The sequence below is a fragment of the Cryptosporidium muris genome, genomic scaffold (genome assembly GCF_000006515.1).
Source record: "Cryptosporidium muris RN66 scf_1106632353989 genomic scaffold, whole genome shotgun sequence".
NCBI classification, from domain to species: Eukaryota; Apicomplexa; class Conoidasida; order Eucoccidiorida; family Cryptosporidiidae; genus Cryptosporidium; species Cryptosporidium muris.
In genome coordinates, this window is record NW_002196579.1 from 315,379 (window position 1) to 327,585 (window position 12,207).

The 12,207-nt window shown below is 30.3% G+C and overlaps 6 protein-coding genes and 1 non-coding gene across 7 annotated transcripts, besides 2 other annotated features; 4 read left to right on the top strand and 3 right to left on the bottom strand.

The window, feature by feature from the left end:
- Nucleotides 1–150: 150 nt before the first annotated feature.
- Nucleotides 151–221, bottom strand: CMU_029890. Its single transcript has one exon. It is a non-coding gene; the product is annotated as a tRNA-Gly (tRNA).
- A 197-nt stretch (nt 222–418) lies between these two features.
- On the top strand, nt 419–2,215 carry CMU_029900 (uncharacterized protein; the record flags this gene model as incomplete). Its single annotated transcript, XM_002142227.1, has 1 exon — nt 419–2,215. One exon carries the CDS (start codon nt 419–421, stop codon nt 2,213–2,215), a length of 1,797 nt encoding a protein of 598 aa, XP_002142263.1.
- Nucleotides 2,216–2,293: 78 nt separating this feature from the next.
- On the bottom strand, nt 2,294–4,879 carry CMU_029910 (uncharacterized protein; the record flags this gene model as incomplete). Its single annotated transcript, XM_002142228.1, has 1 exon — nt 2,294–4,879. The coding sequence occupies one exon, from the start codon at nt 4,877–4,879 to the stop codon at nt 2,294–2,296; it is 2,586 nt and encodes an 861-aa protein (XP_002142264.1).
- Nucleotides 2,432–2,460: a sequence feature (AT_rich).
- Nucleotides 4,880–5,436: 557 nt separating the features above from the next.
- CMU_029920 (uncharacterized protein) lies at nt 5,437–7,700 on the top strand (the record flags this gene model as incomplete). Its single annotated transcript, XM_002142229.1, has 3 exons — nt 5,437–7,165; nt 7,240–7,466; nt 7,548–7,700. The coding sequence occupies 3 exons, from the start codon at nt 5,437–5,439 to the stop codon at nt 7,698–7,700; spliced, it is 2,109 nt and encodes a 702-aa protein (XP_002142265.1).
- Nucleotides 7,701–7,747: 47 nt separating this feature from the next.
- Nucleotides 7,748–7,774: a microsatellite.
- A 117-nt stretch (nt 7,775–7,891) lies between these two features.
- On the top strand, nt 7,892–9,895 carry CMU_029930 (Sas10/Utp3 family protein; the record flags this gene model as incomplete). Its single annotated transcript, XM_002142230.1, has 1 exon — nt 7,892–9,895. The coding sequence occupies one exon, from the start codon at nt 7,892–7,894 to the stop codon at nt 9,893–9,895; it is 2,004 nt and encodes a 667-aa protein (XP_002142266.1).
- A 303-nt stretch (nt 9,896–10,198) lies between these two features.
- Nucleotides 10,199–10,873, top strand: CMU_029940 (UMP-CMP kinase, putative; the record flags this gene model as incomplete). The annotated part of the gene is made up of 1 exon (XM_002142231.1): nt 10,199–10,873. One exon carries the CDS (start codon nt 10,199–10,201, stop codon nt 10,871–10,873), a length of 675 nt encoding a protein of 224 aa, XP_002142267.1.
- A 60-nt stretch (nt 10,874–10,933) lies between these two features.
- Nucleotides 10,934–12,100, bottom strand: CMU_029950 (cyclin, N-terminal domain-containing protein; the record flags this gene model as incomplete). Its single annotated transcript, XM_002142232.1, has 1 exon — nt 10,934–12,100. One exon carries the CDS (start codon nt 12,098–12,100, stop codon nt 10,934–10,936), a length of 1,167 nt encoding a protein of 388 aa, XP_002142268.1.
- Between the last annotated feature and the right edge of the window lie 107 nt (nt 12,101–12,207).

Here is a 12,207-nt window from a genome sequence, read left to right on the forward strand (position 1 = left end):
AATCTTGTGTATAAGTCAAGGCATTGAGCTCTAATAAATATGAAGAATTAGAGTTAAAACTATACATCTTGAAATATATAAGGGAGAATTTGGGAATAAATTATTAAGAACAAAGAATATACTACAATTTGTAATAGGAATCTAAAAAGATGCACTAACGGGGAATCGAACCCCGGTCGAAACGATGGCAACGTTTCATCATGCCACTAGACCATTAGTGCTATTTGATAGATTCCCCCTCTAGACAATATGTACTACTTCTTGCCTTAAAGTGAAGAATGCGGTACCACTCTATATAAGAGTAAGGTTACACCAGAACTTTAGGAAGTACATACCAAAGAGGAAAAAAAGTATATTGAAGAATTTTTGAACTGATTGGTATCTCCAAAATAGTAGATGTGTGAATTGTTTTATTTCCATGAATAAATCCAAAAATGTTTGTTTAGGAAGGAGGGGACGTCCCAAGAAGGGGGGAACTAAAAAGAAAATTGAAGATTATATTTCTGCTCTATTAGAAGTACCTGGATTTAGTTTTTATCCCTTAGAAAGGACTAAAGTGGGTGAATGTAAAGTTTTTGGTAGTCTCTTAGTTCCCTTAAGGATGTTCGACTTGTTTCCAGAGTGGTTCCAAGGTACTTTCAATAAGATTAATTGTTTTCAAGATGTTTTTTATAGAGATTCAGATTTAATAAACAATGAGGGACTTAATAAATGTGATTCTAAAGATATGATCAATATTTCCTTTGTATGTGAAAAACATGAGCGAGATTTTATGCTTGGTCAAAATAAAGGACTAGCATGTACTGAATGTAATTTCATGCCTTACATAATAAAAGTTGATGGACATATATGGAAGTTAGCTTTTAGTGCACCAATAAATAATTCTTGTATATTTCTAGCAGTAAGTTTACATCCTGAAAATTGTCCAGTAACTGAAATATTTAAAAGATATAGTGGTCCAGGAGTTATACAAATATGGAATATACCATTTACTTGTGATAATGAACAAGAGAAATGTAATGTAGATAACTCTAGAATAGAGCCATATTTGAAATGTGAAGTTTACCATAACAAAAAGATTTGTAGATATGTTGAATGGATTCCTTTCAGTGACTGTTTGGAAAAAGGGGTTGTAGGTTTGTTGTTTACAATATTAGGTGACTTTTGCGCTTATATATATTTAATACCGATAAACTCAAGTAGAATTGATGCTGAAGAGTATATACTGTGGTCATATAAAGGTGTACATTGCATCTACTCAGCCTCAATATGTATACCAAGTCCATCAGGTATTTTACGAATTGCAGGTACAACTTTAGAAGGAAATATTTTAATATGGACTTTTCAATCATATAATTCTGTATCTAAAGATATAAAAGAAGGAATTATTAATCCTTCTGAGCAAATAATTTCAGTTACAGAGAATCGACCAATATTATCAGCATCATGGTGTCCTGGAAGTTTCTCATTATTGTGTGTAGGTGATATTAATGGGAAAATTACAATTATTGATTACAGACGTTGTATGAATCACTTAGTTAAAGAGTTTGATTTGTCTAGTAGACCTATTACCAATATTGTATGGTGTAGATTAACTAACAATATATATGTATCTCATGGAATAGGAGCAATTGTCATTTCTTTGGAACGAGGTGACTACACTCAATTTGCAATTGAAGCCTTCTATAAAAAAAAAAGTACATCATACAATAAAAATAAGACCCCCATACTAGGTGCTAGATCTTGGTCCTGTTGTTCTCTTATTCACTATGCTATTTTTGGATTTAATGATGGTTCAACTATCATTGGTCCATGTTTTGAATTTGATACCAAATCTTTTCGGGAAACTATGCTTTTGAGAGCTATAATACCAAAGCCTATTGTTGAACTTGAAAATAATACTTTGGAAAGTTCTCAATATATCTCAATAAATTCAAGTTCTAGTAGTGAAAATTTAGATTCAAGCTCAAATTTACATTTAAAGATGCATGATTTAATACTTGAGAGTACTCGTAAGAGATATAGAAATATAATTAAATATGGAGTGAAGTTTTTATGGAATACAGAAATGAACATTGATATTCTAGATTATTTGGATGTTCACTGCGTATCTACTATTGACCCTTTTCTCTATCCTCAAATGGCAAATCAACCTTTTATTGCTATAGCTTATTTTGGTGGCATTATTGCAATCCATAAACTTTTATATTATTAATTTTCTTAGATCTTTATTATTAATTAGAACTATTAATGGTTCTAATACTTGATATAATTTCGAGTTAACATCTTCACTTTATATTTGTATCTGAATTCCATTATTTAACTGAAACTTAAGTATTTTAAGTTCTTTGGAAGTATTTTTCTGACAGTATATTCTGAGAGATTCTAAAAATTCATTTTGAATCTCTTGGAAATTTGAGTTGAGTAACTCAAAATTTAAAATTAAATCTTTAATATTATCTTGAACATTACGCCTTATAGTGACACAGGATAATTTTTTAGATTTTGAATTAAGAATATTCTTAAATATATATACCATTTTATTTGTTAGTATACTTAGCTGACGAGTTAATTTCACCAAAAGTATAAAGTTCATAGATAATTGTTGATATGATTGGTCCAACTCACTCTCTGAAATATTCACTTTAGGAGCTAATATTAACATCTGTAAATCACTTACGTACTTCTCATGGGTAGCTACCATTATATCTAATGATGTTGTTCTAATAAACTTTGAACATAAGTCACTCCATGTTGAAGGTACAACTAACTCAAAGTAGCTATAGTAAGCATTGATTATGTGTTGTAATGAAAATCGATTATGATGACAAATATTAAGTAATATGTCTATCCAATTTAATAATATCATACAATCACCTATACAAATATGTTTACTTTCAAAATATAGATATTCATTAATAGATAAATTTATCTTTTGCTTTGAATTTTTAACTTTACTTTGTTTCACATCACATATTTTGATAGCTTGACGTTTCCTATGCAAAGTTGTCAGTATATGAAATATATTATTGAGAAATATTGATGAGCGTTTGATTTCCAAAAGAAAGGTGAATATTGAAGAATATATTTCGAGAGTTTTATGTGACAAAAATTGAGATATAATATAGCATGGAATTCCACAAGAAGAGAGTGAAGAAGACGATGCATAATTTGAATGACCCATATTAAGTCGAATTTTAAGAGATATATATGTAGGTAGTGTATCTCTAACGTAATCTGAAGTATTTGACATATCAAATTCTAAATATATTATGTTAATAATTTTTCGATAAAAATGGGGTTTTCCTTTTATTTTATTATAATCCAATAATTTAAGAGTTAAATTTAATTCTGTAGGATCAATATCTACATTTGGAAATTTCTTTTGAGATTTGAGATTCATCGTAGGAATAAGAGATTCTATTATAAATTCATCTAAGAGTACAATGTTTCTAATGCAAATAAGTACATCAATTATCCTAATACAATTATGATCAAAATTCTGAGTAATTTTATCTATAATCCTATTACTTGAATTTTGAGCATGGTTTATAGAATAAAGCCCATTATATATAAATGATGATATGTAAGAGTAGTTCAAAGAACTATACCAATTGTCAATATACTTCTTTATACAGTTGTACATTGTAAATGATCTTATCAATTGATTACTGAATTTACCTCCTACACTACAAAATAACTGTTGAGTTGGATAATTCTTAAATGATTTGGATAGTTCAATATTCATAACATCAACTTCTTTATCTAGTAGTGCATTTGAATCTGAATTGTATAAACTATTCACAAAATTCCCAATTTCATCAGGAGATATATTCACAAGCGTACCAATAGTCTTGTTCATAGTTGTACCCCTATTTTCACTACTAGATCTACTAGATAAATCATTAAGAAATTTAAGACACTCTTTGTATTTCAAATATGGGTTACTTTTGCTATTACTTTCAAATTCAGCCAAATATTTCGTATCACTTTGAATTTGGGATTGTGGTACAGAATTCCAAAAAACTTTGAGGCATTTCCCAAGTATATAATTCCAAATTTTAATCATAGGTTGGTCTAGGCATAAAATAGATTTTTCCAAATGATTGAATAATCTGTCTAATATTTCCAAGTTTACAAAAGCCTTGTCAGTTTCACAATACGAGGGTAATAAATGAGTATCAACAAAAACCAATGTCACCAAATCACAAAAAAATGAGCGAATATTACTCCAAATATCTAAATATTCTTTGAGAACTGTTACTAAATATACAAGTGTTACAGGAGTAGCTAAAATGCACTCCTTTTGATCTGTCTCCAGACCAAAAGGAATTTCCTTAAATGGATAACAGCTTTCAATTAGCCAACATAGTTCTTTATCTTCCCAGAAATCTTTATTAATTGATTGATCAATTCCAAAAGAGTCTAAATTTAGTTTTTTTGGTATCTCATTATTACAGTGTCTGCTTACTACACCTTCTGCAACAATTACTTCACAACAAAGCATATTATGGTGTTGTAGTTCACAGATTTGAGTATCCCACTTCTCAAGTAAATCAACAATACAGCTTGTTATACAGTTACCCAGTTGTTCCCACATATGAATTCTAAAATGATTTTCCTTCTTGCTCACATAGACAAGTTCTAAGTTATTTTTTAGAATTGTCAACTCTATTCTAATTTTTTCAAAAATAGATTTTGAAAAGTATCCAGATCTAATCAAATCTATATCTATAGATGTATTTGAAGAAATGAGTGTATTTAAAATGGTATTTACAAGCCAAAAATGGGAATATTTTGGTTTATACAGTTGATCATTATCCTTGAATCTCAAAACTTCACTTGGGAGTTCTATCAAATCAGCATATTCCCTTTCCATTTCATAAAAGCCTCAAAAAAGTTCCATTTCTGAAATTTAAAGCCTTCTCTTTTTCAAAAAAGAATTTAGTTATAATTGCTATATAGCACATATGAGGGGCTGTACCGGTATTTGCATGCAGGGCGGTCATTTTTTTTTCTGTAAAAAAATATAGTAAAAAAAGTGTTAAATTGTGTTAATTTATTGGTCTAACAGAAGAATGTATATTAAGGCTTTTCTACATTTTCTTTTTTTATTCTCATGATAAATTTTCTGTAGATTGTTGATTATAGCACCTCATTCAAATTGAAGGAATTTATTTAATAGATGGAATAACTAGTAGATGTCATGAAAAACAAATATCATAGAATACATCCAAAATTTTACAGTAAGGTTAAAATTTGTTCATTATTAATAAATCAAGATATGGTGAGCGGCTATATAGGGCATGCATGTCAACATAGACCCAATTGCGATCTTCAAGTTAAGGCTCAAAGTAAATAAAATTCTTTTTATTGTAAAGATATCAGAAGTCTACAAGCTAATTATTGATATTTTTTCGAGATCTTGAACTTATAATGACACAGTGTATTCCAATAAGAGCTTTAGATGTAGTGGAAACATTTTGGGAAACTTTCTACGAACTAGGAAATGTAATTATAATGAATCCAATAATAATTCGTTCTTCATTTCCAATTAAAAAAGAAATTTTGAAAGAAGCAGCTACGAAGATGGCATATAGGCATCAATCTTTGAGGGTTAGGATTAAGTCCAAAGTAGAAAATGATGAGGGAAGAGATACAATAAAGAGGTACTTTGTAGATCTAGTAGATGATTTCGAAGTAGTTATAGAAGAAGATCCTGAAACTACAGCTACAACAGAACTATATCTTGACTCCTTAGATGAGAAACCTATCTGGGAAAATTTATTATTAAAGGAGCAAAATGAATTGTTCAGTAAACAATCTCCATTATGGCGTATTAGGTTTAAACGTTTGGGAAGTGTCAATAATCAATATCGTGCATGTCTAGTTGCAAGTTTCCATCATGCAATAATGGATGGATTAAGCCGTCAACACTTTTGGACAGAGCTTTTAGGATTATGCACATTAATAAATGAATTCCCAGATACTCCAATTCCTCAAGAAAAACCAACAAAAATGCCAAATAGTGTTTGCAAATCTTTTCCATCATCTTTAAAAGTAAGAATTTTAAAACCATTTTATTCATGGAGAGCTACTGCAACTCAGGGAGTTTGCTTATATAGAAATCTTGTTGCTCCATTTGAAAATCCTTCATGCCTCGAGATTTCGAGGGATTTGTATGCCGATAAAGAAAAGTCTCCTAGGACATGTATATTACCAATCAAAATATCATCGGAGGTATTCTCAAAGTTACGAAGTATTTGTAAAAGTAAAAAGATGCAAGTAAACGGTGCTATTGAAGCTGTTGCAGCACTAGGATTAATGGCTCTAATATATGAGCTAAGAAGTAAAAAGACCTTAATTTCAGAAGATACCACAGAAATTTTAGTTTCACAAGATGAAAGAAATTTAATTGGAGGAAGTGATAGAGAGAATATTACATGTGTGACGGGATGTAGGCCAATTGAACTATCATCAACAGATTGTTTTTTAAATACTGAGGGGTGTAGTGCAGTTATTCCAATACGTACAATGGTTGCAATAAACTGCCGTCGTTGGGTAAATAAAGATGATACCTCAGAAGTTTCTGAAACAAGTAAAAGTATTGAAGATATGCTAATAAGGATTTTTGAATCAGCACTAAATAATTCGATAAATGAGACAACTACAGCAACTGCAAGTGAGAAAAATTTTGATAGTGGTACTAGATATTCTGATACACATGAATCTACAACAAGTCAATCTTCATCACTAGATGAAAATAGTTCATCTTTTGAAAATTGCGAAGTTAGTGAAAAGGTATCTAATTCTGAGATTATAATCCCTAATAAACAACAAAAAGAACATATTGCTAATTCTCCAAGACTAGTCTTACCCAAGCTAAAACATTCATTTTCATTTGATAAATCAAGCCCATCTTGGCTAAAAAAGGCTGTCTCGAAAGTTATTAGTCCAAGAAATAGTAGGAAAATAAAGTGTATGCCATCTGTTGCGCTTGGATCATATGCAGTTTTGATGGGTTTAGATATGAAAGTTCAAAAGAGTTGCTTGAATGATGTAAATAAAATTTGGGAACTTGGTAAAAATACTACTAGGAAAATTCATTCAATTGTAGATTCTAAGGACCCATCCACTGTTACTTTTAAATGGCATGTTATAAGTGGTAAGTATTAGAATGGAAATGTCGAAGTTTTTATTTTTACTTTTTGAGTAGTAGTTACAATTTTGAAATTTTAGGTTTTGTACATGACTTAGCGAATTCTCCAACCAGAGCAAACAAGGTAGAACTTCTAATGCAATTGGGGAATCCTACAGCTAGACCATCATCATTTTTGGTCAGTAATGGTGGTATATGGGACTCAAAGCCACTAGAACAGCTTATTGAGAGAATTAATAATAGCAAAAGTGGTGAGAAGACATTTATTGAGGTTGAATCTTCCTATAGTTGTGTTTCACAGCATAATGTAAGTTCTAATTTTTTGGAAATAAAAACTTTAAAGTACACAAAAGATCCCCTTCTTTTCTTTTTCCTTTTTTTTTTAAAGGCTGGGTTAAATATGTTTGCCCATAATTTAGTGACAGTTAACGGTGATTTATGTTGGAGTCTACAATATCATACAAACATAACAAAAAGGGAGGTAGCTCAGATATATGCAAAGTATATACAAAAGTACATACATTTATTAGTCAACTCTTAGTTTTATTGAGATTTGTTATATTAAGCTTGCACAAGGATTGCTAGCACTTTTTTTTTTCTTTTTTTTTTTTTTTTGCGTAATACATTGGCGCAATAAATAAATAGGCAGGTAAGACTTGACTAGAGAAATCTGGCGGACATAGAGGAGGAGTTAGAGTAAAAGCAAATATAAAGATAGGAAGTATCAATAATATGGCAAATCATCCTAAGGGTAATATAAAAAAACGGAGTTCAAGGGCAAATCTATTTAATAAGGTATACTCAGATGATGATGCTGATGATACTTTAAAAATAAATGAAGTAAGTGTTCTAAGTATTTCAGACACTACTGATGACTCAGAAAATGATCATTTTAATGAGAACTTTAATGAAAATTCTGATGGAGAGCTTATTAGCGCAAACTGGGGGACGAAGAAAGAGGATTTTTATGATAATAAGACTTCTAGTGAAAATAGTGATAACGAAGATTGGTCAGATATAGAAATGCAAGAAGAAGAGGCTAGGAAGATTCAGAAAACTAGATATTCAAGACTAGACAAGTTAGATTTTGGAATTGAGGATATTATTAATCATGATCAGGATGAAAATAAAGATGAAGCTTTGCAATCTAATCCTCTAGGCCTATCGGTAAACGATGTCAATGATCTATTAAACAGCTTTGGTCAACTCTCAAAGGGAAGTAACAAAGAATTAATTAATTGTAATGAACAAATAGATAAACATACTATGGATGATTTAGTAAAATTAAATCCTGACATAATTCCTATCCTAAAAGATATGAAGGAAAAAATTAAAGATGTGAAGGAAAAGGTAGATCAGTTACAAATGAGGATTCATATAGAAAAATCTATTGAAAATAACCAAGAAAGATTGTTAACAGATAAGGGTATTAGCTACTTAGAATGCAAAAATATACTTTTAATATCTTATATTGGCTATTTATGTTATTATATGATGCTTAAGTTAAATCCAAATATATCTATAAAAGATCATCCAGTACTTTTACGCTTAATAACCCTACGTACAATGATGGATAAGCTTAGGCCTATCGATGTGAAATTACAGACATATATTGATAGAGTAACTCAAACTGCAAATAGATCAGGGAAAATAGATGAACTTATGATTACTCCTAGACCAGACAGACTAGTTTTAGATGATGATGAAAATGACAACTTTAAAGCCGAGAGTGTTGGTCAGTATGAAGAGGAATCTGAAGATAGGTGTGATATTGATGAAGATAGGAAATATAAGGCACCTAAAAATATACCAGTTGAATTCAATGAAAAAAAGCTTAGTAGTACTGAAAAAATTATGAAGGAACTTGAAAAAGAAAAGCAAAGGTTGCTTCGTACAGATATTATTCGTCAAATAAGATCAAGCATACAAGAAGGCCCGGAATTAATAGGGAAGGAAGATGATATTGAACAATTACCACAATTAGCAAAATTACAGAGACGTATACAGAAACGTCTGGAATTTGAGGAGCAGAATATGATGAGATTACCTAAAGGTAAGAAGGATAAAAAGGAAGAAAAACTCTTTAAGGAGCTTATATCCCAGGTTGAAAGTGGTGTAAACTCATTGGATGACTTACTTCAATTTGCCGAGAAGACTACAAATATGGCAACTAATGTTGATAATCATGCATTGTCAAGGTATATAAGCCACTCACAAAAACTTGAGGAAGATATTAAAAAGGCCACTTTTGATCATTTCAATTGTGACAGGAGTATTTCCGACAAAATAGCCAGAAGAAACAAAGCAATTAACGAGAGAAGACATAGGGAAAAGTATGAAACAGATCATACCCTTAGTAATAATGAAGATAATGATCCTGTACAGTTATCAGACAATGAATATCTTGAAGAAATTAATGAATACAAACAGGAAAAGCAACATAGCAAAGCTAAAAGGAAACAGGAATTTGATGAGGTCCGTATGCCAAATATTGAAGATTTAGTTGAAGGGGACTCTAGAAGACTAGCAACTGAAGATATCATAAAGAATAAGGGTTTAACTAGGAAACGCAAGAAGATCGAAGGTAATTCAAGGGTACACAATCGAATTAAGTACAAAAAAGCGTTGAAGAAATTGAAGGGTATCAAAAGAGATATAAGACCATTTGAAAATGATTATAGTGGAGAATTGACAGGACTTAAGTCAAATATAAAACGATCTATGAAACTTTCATAAAGTACTCAACTGTTTTCCCATTATTACTATTCTTTGAAACCGCCATGTCGTTACATTTGCACACCTTTATTTATCCAACACTAGATATATTAGCGAGATGAATAAGTATTGAAATTTTTGATACATCAGCTGGGTATAAACAAGTGACCTAAAAATATTTTATATATAGGGATTCTAGAAGTAAGGTGCTCCTTAAAATATCAGCTCGGATCATCTTGAGCTTTTAAGCTACTTTGCAATATTACGTAGATAATAAGGTATATTAAGCATATATACAACATCAAATATTCCCAATAAGTGAAAATGTGCTTTGGCGAAAGTTCCTTGGTTGTAGCTGAAATGGAAGCGAAACGTGAAGTAATAATGACAAAAAAAAAACCTGCTGTACTATTCTGCTTAGGCCCACCAGGAAGTGGAAAGGGCACTCAATGTGAACGAATAGTTGAACACTACTCATTTATCCACTTAAGTGCAGGAGATTGTCTAAGAGAAGCTCAGATTAATAATGATGATACAAGTAAGTTAATTGATCATTATATTAGAGAGGGTCTAATTGTACCTGTTGAAATAACAATTAAATTACTTCGAAAGAAAATGCAAGAACACGGATGGTATGATAATTATTTTCTTATTGATGGATTTCCCCGCAACCAAAATAATATGAAAGGTTGGTTTGATAATGTTAGTTCTGATGAGGTTGAAGTATTGGGTTGTCTATTCTTGAACTGCCCAGATGATATAGTAGTTGAGCGTCTTCTAAAGCGTGGTAAAACTAGTGGAAGAACTGATGATAATAAAGAGACTATTGTTAAAAGACTGAAGGTTTACCACGAAGAAACAATGCCAATAGTAAAATACTTTAAGGAAATTAATAAATGCTTCACTATAGATGCCTCTCCACCTATTGATGAAGTTTGGAAGACTGTCAGGACAAGTATTGAAGAAATTATTTATTCTGAACCTAGTATTCATCATTAATATGTAGAGACTAAAGTCCATTGCTATGTTTTATTACCAACACAAATACTTGTTCACTAATTAAGCATTTCCAATTAGTTCAAATGAGATATAACTATGTTTTATACTAAAGTTATTTATTGCATCTTCCTTAATTAAATTCAAATATTTAGATCTTTTAAGCCAATATTTTGACACTTGATTTGCAACCTTATTTAATAATTTACATATATGCTGGATTAAATGACTGTCTAATTTCTCATAAGAGCATACATCTTTAAAATATAATTTTTCTAGTTTTTCTGAAGAATATTCTTTATAAAAAACAGATCTATCCCTGTTAATACCTATCCATAGAATAAATGCTGGTAGTAAAGGTAAAAGATCCTGGCCAAGGTTGTTAGTAGGTATTTCAGTAAATACCAAATAGTCACATATTAGTAGACACCATTTAATTATATTCTTAATATATTTGTAATTAAGTGTATAAGAAAATATATACTTCAGTTCTTCGTGATGGTAGATTTTCGAAATATATAAAATAAACATTTGTAAAGGAGTCTCCGTAATATTAAAGCTATCAGTTATTGTTGTTAAAATATCAATCTGCTTCTCAACTATTGTAGAACGGTGTAACCACTTTGCTGCATCAGAGAATTGTTTCAAAGATGGGACTATTCCATCACTTATTGTTTCTATAACATTTGATGCAAGTAGAAGTGATGCTGAAGTACATTCTACTAAAGATGAATTATCTAGACATCTTTTTGTCTTTATCAAATATTTGTTAAGTATACTACATGATAGATGAAATGTACAAGATTGAAAATTCAATCGATCACAATATGTACTCAACCAGTTTATAACTTTACTTCTTTCTATTACTCCAAATTTGTGGGACCTATAGTACGATTGGGATTCTCCATAACTTTTTGTAAAATTCATCAAGTCATCTATTTCCAAAAGATAAATGAATTTAAAGTTTGTATATATATTAAGGTTGTAATTAAATTTTGAGATTTTGTACAATAAAGGTTCTATATTTCCTTCTTCAATTTCATAAAAGCTTGAATTATTTTCTTTAAGTTCACTTGAACTAATTTCTGAAAAAGAGAATAAAAAACCTTTCACTCTATATGTCACTGACTTGAACAGATTATTATTGCTTGTATTCTCCAATTTATTACCTCCATTTATATTAAATTCAACACTACACAGTGTTTCTCTGCTATTTACTAGTACATCCATATTTTTATTTATATTTACTCTTAATTGCTCGTTACACAGTCAACAGTTCAACTAAAGTCTTTATTGAAATTTTTAGATCATATTCTAATATTAAGTCTTCTTTGCAA